This window comes from Somniosus microcephalus, chromosome 17 (assembly GCF_052327205.1).
Source record: "Somniosus microcephalus isolate GS21.2 chromosome 17, FLI_Smic_1.0, whole genome shotgun sequence".
NCBI lineage: Eukaryota > Metazoa > Chordata > Chondrichthyes > Squaliformes > Somniosidae > Somniosus > Somniosus microcephalus.
Window position 1 is genome coordinate 91,966,119 of NC_141003.1, and position 8,924 is coordinate 91,975,042.

Sequence of the window (8,924 nt, forward strand, 5' to 3'; positions counted from 1 at the left end):
GCACTTTGGCAGAAAAAATCAAAGAGCAAGTTATTATCTAAATGGAAAGAAACTGCAAAGTGCTGCAGTACAAAGGGATCTGGGGGTCCTGGTGCATGAAACACAGAAGGTTAGTATGCAGGTACAGCAGGTGATCAGGAAGGCCAATGGAATCTTGGCTTTTATTGCAAGGGGGATGGAGTATAAAAACAGGGAAGTCTTGCTGCAGTTATACAGGGTACTGGTGAGGCCACACCTGGAATACTGCGTACAGTTTTGGTTTCCATATTTAAGAAAGGATATACTTGCTCTCGAGGCAGTTCAGAGGAGGTTCACTCGGTTGATTCCGGAGATGAGGGGGTTGACTTATGAGGAAAGGTTGAGTAGGTTGGGCCTCTACTCATTGGAATTCAGAAGAATGAGAGGCAATCTTATCGAAACATATAAGATTGTGAGGGGGCTTGATCGGGTGGATGCGGGGAGGATGTTTCCACTGATGGGTGAGACTAGAACTAGGGGGCATAATCTTAGAATAAGGGGCTGCCCTTTCAAAACTGAGATGAGGAGAAACTTCTTCACTCAGAGGGTAGTAAATCTATGGAATTTGCTACCTCAGAGAGCTGTGGAAGCTGCGACATTAAATAAATTTAAAACGGAGATAGATAGTTTCCTAGCCGATAAGGGAATTAAGGGTTATGGGGAGCGGGCAGGGAAGTGGACGTGAGTCTAGGTTCGGATCAGCCATGATCCTATTGAATGGCGGAGCAGGCCCGAGGGGCCGTATGGCCTACTCCTGCTCCTACTTCTTATGTTCTTATGTGTTCCCATGCGCCTGCTGCCCTTGTCCATGTAAGTTACAGTGGGTGAATTCAATGCTAAATCAGGTACAGTCTTGCTGTTATTTTGACATAAAAATCCAGGGCAATAACTTCCTTTTGTGAAATAAAATCTTCTAACTTCCCTTCTGCTCTTAGAGTGGCGATTCTGGGTCAATGCCCCCTTGTTACCAATTTGCCAATCAATGAAATAACTAGTCACTCTTTAGTCTCTCAAGGCCTTTCATAGATTTGGAATGTTCCATTACAGAGGTGTGCAAGGTGTGAATCCAGCCCGTGAACCTCTGGCACAGGCTCCTGGAACACTACTGTCAGCTCTTCCACACTCAGCGCAGCCCCACCCCGCCCCACCTTCCCCATCAGCCCTCCTCTTATACTCTACTCTCAGCTGTTGCTCCAATGATTGAAGAGCACTGCGCACTGCTGTGAGAATTCTCACTGCGGAGATAGGAATCAGCAGCTGGGGACGGAGCCAAACTAGAGAGAATCGCTGCCAAATTAGAGCTGGAAAACAGTGCTGGCAGGAGCTGTCTAGTGACCAAAGCCATTGCTGTGATGTGCGTATCGTGCTGTTAGATTATATCAAGAGTGTCCGCTCGCAGAAGGATGGGGAACTGGGGGCAAGTGGAGAAAAATGCCAAAGAACAAACAACTATGAAAAGGCAGGAAACTCTGGGCCATCCTCAGCAGGTTTCCAATATCAGTTCTGATGAAGGGTCATCGACCTGAAACGTTAACTCTGTTTCTCTCTCCACAGATGCTGCCTGACCTGCTGAGTATTTCCAGCATTTTCTGTTTGCATTTCAGATGTCCAGGATCCGCAGTATTTTGCTTTTGTCCCAATATTATGGTTCTGTTAATACTAGTAACATTGGTAGTAGTGGTGTAGAGCTTCTTGTATGTGGCCTACAATCAATAACTGAGTAATACAAGAAAAAATGTATTTGGATGTCCCCAACCCTCGACCTAATCCATTCCTGTAACAAAGCTTTTTCCAAAAGGCTCAAAAACCCAGAGCCTTTTGAAAAATGATTGCTTCATTAAATGAAACTAAACAAAGCCGTCTCCACTGGAATTAATAATAGACCAGAGGAAGATTGCAAATCCTTTGTACAGAGAATGACACGTCTATCTTTTCCTACATTACAACAGTGACTACGCTTCATAAAAAAAGTACTTCATTGGCTGTAAAGCACTTTTGGACATCCTGAGGTCATGTAAAGCGCTATATAAATGCAAGTCTTTCTTTCTGTCTTTGGACAGCTCTCTCTAAAGACTATAAACAAAACAGCACAAAGTATTGAAGCAATGAAGCACTTTAGTTCTTTGTTAATGTGATTGCACTTGGTATTCCTGTCGGTATCTGTCAGGCCAATGAATGTCTTTGATCCGAGTTGATTAGATAAAATATGTAAGTAGAATAGAATATCCCTGGAAACAAGCTGAAGATTCCTATGCCATTTATGTAAATTATTCAGGTAAATAGGTTCACATGAGAAGTAAGGGGGGAAATATTTGGTTATGTAGATGTGCGGGTAAATAAAAAATACAGCATTTGTTCACTTAATTAGGGTGAGAGTTGGGATTCAGGATTTGGTTGGCCCAATTTTTAATAATTCAAATAATATCAAAGTAATTTACAGAAATGGCACAGACTTGATGGGCTGAATGACCTCCTGCTATGCTGTAAATTTCTATGATTCTGTGAAATGGCTTCAGCTTTTGGACAGTCCTGTTTCCAAACACCCTTTACAGTGCGCAATGACCTGTGAAAGTACCGCCGTAAGTGGCCTAAAGTTGTAGCAAGCTGCGTGTTACTTGCCTACACAAGGCAGGGCCTGCGCTCACTCACTCCAGAGCTGTAACAGAAACCAAGCAACGCTGCAGGAACTACAGCTCGCCGCTCAGTGGGACAGAGGTAATATTTGTGGAAATTAGAACAGTTGGACGCACTTTGTTCCAGCTGTCCATATTTTTTCTTCAAATATTGCATAATTCTTGTTGCACACTTTGTTCTGGGCATGAATATGTATCGGCATGGCATTGTTCAATTTTAACAATACGAAGAGATTTGAGAACAGTAACAGGAAGCGTCACATGGAGAATGCATAGTTTAATTTGGCAATAACTTTATTAGTTTATTGCTGAGTCACTAACGGTTTGAACAAGAGCTGGTGAAAGGCATTTTCATGATTCAGAATTACAATGACACCCCAGTAGCTTTTGATCATTATAATCATTTTTAGACTGGTTTCTGAGGGAGAGAGCACTGATACTCGAAGTCTGTTTTGATGGACAGCTCTATAGCCAGAAGCTGTCTGTTCTGGGTTTAATTGGAGAATGCTTCCCCCAATTCACTAGTTCAGATCAGTTCTCATCAGTCCTTGACAAAGGGAGAGCAAGCCAACTGTTCATTGTCAAGTCTACAAAAAGCTTTTCCTCACATCCATGTGTTCCAAGTCAGGAGAAATTGGTGAAATTTGAAGACATCTTGATATTTTGAAACAGATTTTGTAACGTAATTCCAGTCACTCTCATTTATCCTCCTGCTAATTATCTAAAACCGATCCACAGTTTATAGCCTGAGATATATGGACTGTTATTGGGTGCCTGTACCGGGCGTGTGCCGGGCATGCTGTACCAGGCGTGTTGTACCAGGGCGTGCTGTACCGGGCGTGTGCCGGGCATGCTGTACCAGGGCGTGCTGTACCAGGCATGCTGTACCAGGTGTGCTGTACCAGGGCGTGCTGTACCGGGTGTGCTGTACCGGGCGTGCTGTACCGGGCATGTACCGGGGCGTGCTGTACCAGGATCGCACCATGATTGGAGTGTGCTGTACCGGGATCGATCCCTGATTGGAGCGTGCTGTACCGGGATCGATCCCTGATTGGAGCGTGCTCCAATTTCTAGGCCATTTATCGTGTTACTGTCTCTGGGTCCTTGTCTGTTTAATTGGTTGGCAAGTTTGCCGAGCAAAAGGAAAAACTGATGTCCGGGAAGAATTTCTCGAACATTTCAGAAAGTTAGATGGTGTGATGGGGAGATGATAGGTTCTTTATGCATGGATAGGCTGCGATGGGCCAAGTGGCTATCCTCCGTCATGTCTACCTTGTGAACTGTGTGATTTTCCCCACACATTTTGTTCAGCAATGATATCAGGGTTTATTTTGCTGCACATTAGAGTTATGGTCTGTCCAGCGTTTTTTTACAGATCACTTAACAGTCCAATGATGATAAACTAATTGCTTTCTCATTCTCTTATCAAGAGAAGGTAAAAACAAAAGAGATTTATTTTCTCAGAAAGAAGAACCTGTACTTACACATCCTCAGGATATTGTAAAGTGTTCTCAGCTAATGAATTACTTTGACGTGTAATCGTTGTCGCTTCGTAGACTAACAAACAGCAAATGAGATAAATGACCCGAAAATCTGTTTTGCTGGTGATGGCTGAAGGATGAATGTTGGCCAAAATACTGGAAGAACCCTTTGCTCCTCTTCAATCTTTTACACCTCCTCCCCCCACCGTGCCCCAACTGGACCACAATTTAACGTCTCATCTGAAAGACAGCACCTCTGGCAATGCAGAACTCCCTCTAATGCACTGGAGTGAGTGTCAGCCTAGATTATGTCCTCCAGCAGTGGGACTCGAACCCAGAATGTTCGCGAGTGCTCTCACTACGCCAATGCAACTACCTCGATACTTGGCTTAATTTCCACAGCTTATTTTCAGTCTTATCCTTTGTTTTTTTTTTCCAGAGTTGTGGGAACTGAACAGAACCACCGTGTTCCATGGCCCTCGTGGATTCCTCGACCTGCGAACGGTGCTGTTGGATGAGTATCAGGAGCGTCTGTTTGTGGGAGGCAGAGACCTCGTGTATTCGCTCAGCTTGGAGCGCGTCAGTCAGGATTACCGCGAGGTACAGTAACCCGAGCTTCCCGACGATGCACGGGGCTCCTTCCACTGTGGGATTAGTTTGTTCGTAACTCCTACTTCTCCTTAAAACAGTGGTTTTACATTTGGGAAAACAGAGGTCAAAGGATCAAATTGTCAAACAGATCAAGAGTTTTTTTGAGTTAACAATTCGACTCATAGGCTTGATATTCGATAGTCTGCTGCATGTCTTAAGGTGTGTAATTTTAATTATAACTCTGAAGGACTAATCCCCACCCCCACCCCCACGTATTTCAGTGTACTTTAACTGGCATGTACTTTATGCATGTTTAGGAGTACATATAACCTATATACAAAACAAAACTAGCTAAAAATATTGGCCTAGAAATTCAATCGCGCTGTGCCCATTTTACAGGCATAAAACGGGCACCTAAGGGTCCAATACTCATTCCGCGCTGAAAGTGCGCCACCCGCCATATTGGATCAGACTGCTCCACAAGCGTCCATGGCGTGCGGTGGAAGTGTTAAACCGCCTTCTAATATTTAATGACATGTCCTACACTTGTTATAGAATTTTTGTGAAATTGTTCCGCCCCAGCGCCAGACTCCCCGCGTGATAAACTCGTTCAGCAACAAGGACCCTGCAGTAAGGCTCGTTAAAGGGCCCGTCCACTCAATACACATTCATTGCTGGTCTGCCCTATCGGCTGCCGGTTTCTAGCACTGATTCCTGACATCTGCGGACAAGCTTTTTGCTGGCGCTAGACTGTCTTTGCCTGCTTTCAAAAGAGTTTGGGCTAGAAATTCATGTACTCACTGCCACCCCGTTGGCCATGAAATGGCGATAAAATGGCGGCCGCCGCTCTTTCGCCAGCTGGTGGCGGGTCCTGCAGCACCTGCCATTTTCGTCTCCTCCTTTGCGCTGTTGGTAACTGGTAGTGCCCTGTAAAAAAAAAGGTGGCATGGTGATTTCAATCAGCGTGCAATGCCGACTTAACATCACCAACACTAACTTCGACCCTAGCGCTGAATTCAGCACCGGGTCCTAAGCAGGTTGATGTCTGCAGCTCTTAAAGGGACGCACGCATCATTCATAGAATCATAGAATCATTGAAAGTTACAGCATGGAAGGAGGCCATTTTGGCCTATCGTGTCTGCGCCGGCCAACAAAGAGCTATCCAGCCTAATCCCATTTCCCAGCTCTTGGTCCGTAGCCCTGCAGGTTAGAGCACCCAGGTAAGTTTGTTTTAAAAAAATTTTTTATTGAAGTGGTGGCTTGCTGCAAGAGATGGGGAAAGTTTTTTGTATGTGTATAAGGAGTGCTGCTGGATGCTTGCAAGGGCTCAGATGGTAAATGAACAACTTTGAGAAGACAGAACTGTTCTGTCTGTGTATAATAAGACACAGACTGCAGGAGAAACGGTACAACAGGTGTTTACTCAATGTGGCTCACAGTGGAACTGACTATACAGATTACTACTCAGTGCTATATACAGGTGTGGCTGCAGGGCATTCTGGAGGGGGAGGGTGAACAGCCAGAGGTCGTGGTCCACATTGGTACCAACGACATAGGTAAAAAGAGGGATGAGGTCCTGCAGCAAGAATTTAGGGAGCTAGGTGGAAGATTAAAGAGCAGGACCTCAAAGGTTGTAATCTCTGGATTACTCCCGGTGCCACGTGCTAGTGAGTATAGGAATAGGAAGATAGAACAGATGAATGCATGGCTAAAGGGATGGTGCAGGAGGGAGGGCTTTAGTTTCCTGGATCACTGGGTCTGCTTCTGGGAAAAGTGGGACTTGTACAAGTCGGACGGTTTACACCTGAACCAGAGGGGGACCAATATCCTTGCGGGGAGGTTTGCTAGCACTGCTGAGGGGGGTTTAAACTAACTTGGCAGGGGGATGGGATACAGAGTGGAACTATAGTAGGGGGTGATTTACAGCCAAATACGGAGGAAAAAACAAGTCAGCTGGGAAGGCAGAGCAAATATGTGAAGGCAAAAGGGAATATGGCAAGGCTGGAAGGCATTTATTTTAATGCAAGGAGCCTTGCAAATAAGGTGGATGAACTGAAGTTGTTGTTGAACACATGGGAGTACGATATTGTTGCTATCACGGAGACATGGTTGAGGGAGGGTCAGGACTGGCATCTCAATATTCCGGGGTATAGAATCTTCAGGCGAGACAGAGGGGGGTGTAAAAGGGGAGGGGGTGTTGCAATATTAATTAAGGAATCAATTACTGCTGTAAGGAGGGATGATATATTAGCGGGTTCCTCTAATGAGGCCATATGGGTAGAACTTAAAAACAAAAAGGGGGCAAGCACTTTGCTGGGAGTGTACTATAGGCCCCCAAACAGTCAGGGGGAGATAGAGGAACAGATATGTAGGCAAATCTCAGAGGTGCGAAAATAATAGGGTAATAATAGTGGGGGATTTCAACGTCCCCAATATTAATTGGGATAGTCAGAGTGTGAAAGGCTTAGAGGGTGCAGAATTCTTAAAGTGCATCCAGGAGAGCATTTTGAGCCAACATGTAGAAAGTCCTACAAGAGAGGGGGCGGTACTGGACCTAATTCTAGGGAATGTAGCCAGGCAAGTGGTGGAAGTGTCAGTAGGAGAGCATTTTGGCGACAGTGACCATAATTTGGTGAGATTTAAGGCGGTCATGGAAAAAGATAAAGACGGCCCGGAGATAAGGGTTCTAAATTGGGGGAAGGCCGATTTTAATATGATAAGGCAGGATCTGGCCAAAGTGGACTGGGAGCAGCTACTTATAGGAAAATCCACATCAAAGCAGTGGGAGACTTTCAGAAGGGAAATAGAGAGAGTACAACGCCAACATGTTCCTGTAAAGGTCAAGGGCGGGACCAACAAGCAAAGGGAACCTTGGATGACAAGGGATATACAAAAATGCATTAGGAAAAAAAGGGGGGCTTTTGGCAGTTACAAAAGACTAAAGACGGAGGAAGCCCTAGAGGAGTATAAAAAGTGCAGGGGCATACTTAAAAAAGAAATTAGGAGGGCGAGGAGGGGCCATGAAATAACACTGGCGAGCAAAATAAAGGAAAATCCTAAGATGTTTTATAAGTATACTAGCTGGGGGTGCCCGGCGGTGCCGAGGCTTTTTCGAGGGCATGTTGTTGTTGGAAGAGGGAGAGAGAGCGCGAGTGGGGGGGAGAGAGAGCGCGAGTGGGGGGGAGAGAGAGCGCGAGTGGGGGGGAGAGAGAGCGCGAGTGGGGGGGGAGAGAGAGCACGAGTGGGGGGAGAGAGAGTGTGAGGGACTGGGGGGAGAGAGAGAGCGAGAGAGACTGGGGGGAGAGAGAGAGCGAGAGAGGCTGGGGGAGAGAGAGAGCGAGAGAGACTGGGGAGAGAGCGAGAGAGTCTGGGGGGAGAGAGAGAGTGAGAGAGACTGGGGGGAGAGAGAGAGGGAGAGAGACTGGGGGGAGAGAGAGAGCGAGAGAGACTGGGGGGAGAGAGAGAGCAAGAGAGACTGGGGAGAGAGAGAGAGCGAGAGAGGCTGGGGAGAGAGAGAGAGCGAGAGAGACTGGGGAGAGGGGGAGAGCGAGAGAGACTGGGGAGAGGGGGAGAGCGAGAGAGACTGGGGGGAGAGCGAGAGAGACTGGGGGGAGAGCGAGAGAGACTGGGGGGAGAGCGAGAGAGACTGGGGGAGAGAGAGAGCGAGAGAGGCTGGGGGGAGAGAGAGAGCGAGAGAGACTGGGGGGAGAGAGAGAGCGAGAGAGACTGGGGGAGAGAGAGAGCGAGAGAGACTGGGGGAGAGAGAGAGCGAGAGAGACTGGGGGGGAGAGAGAGAGCGAGAGAGACTGGGGGGAGAGAGAGCGAGAGACTGGAGAGAGAGAGGGAGAGCGAGAGAGAGCAGCGAGAGAGACTGGAGGGGAGAGAGAGAGAGAGCGAGAGAGACTGGGGGGGAGAGAGAGAGCGAGAGAGACTGGGGGAGAGAGAGAGCGAGAGAGACTGAGGAGAGAGAGAGAGGAGCGAGAGAGACTGGGGGGAGAGAGAGAGCGAGAGAGACTGGGGGGAGAGAGAGAGCGAGAGAGAGACTGGGGGAGAGAGAGAGCGAGAGAGACTGGGGGAGAGAGAGAGCAAGAGAGACTGGGGAGAGAGAGAGAGCGAGAGAGACTGGGGAGAGAGAGAGCGAGAGAGACTGGGGAGAGAGAGAGAGAGCTGAGAGAGGGGAGAGCGAGAGAGACTGGGGGTC

The 8,924-nt window shown here is 47.3% G+C and overlaps 1 protein-coding gene and 1 long non-coding RNA gene across 2 annotated transcripts in view; one reads left to right on the forward strand and one right to left on the reverse strand.

Moving 5' to 3' along the window:
- Positions 1–8,924, forward strand: part of LOC147105922 (semaphorin-3E-like) — a 415,428-nt gene that overhangs the window by 144,603 nt on the left and 261,901 nt on the right. The window contains exon 2 of the mRNA XM_086010850.1: positions 4,572–4,732. Within this exon, the coding sequence (XP_085866976.1) occupies positions 4,572–4,732 (161 nt within the window). The remainder of the gene's footprint in view (positions 1–4,571; positions 4,733–8,924) is intronic.
- The window catches only part of LOC147105923 (uncharacterized), a 190,110-nt gene that overhangs the window by 2,145 nt on the left and 179,041 nt on the right, over positions 1–8,924 (reverse strand). Inside the window, exon 3 of the long non-coding RNA XR_015081642.1 lies at positions 5,525–5,650. This is a non-coding gene — a long non-coding RNA (uncharacterized LOC147105923). The remainder of the gene's footprint in view (positions 1–5,524; positions 5,651–8,924) is intronic.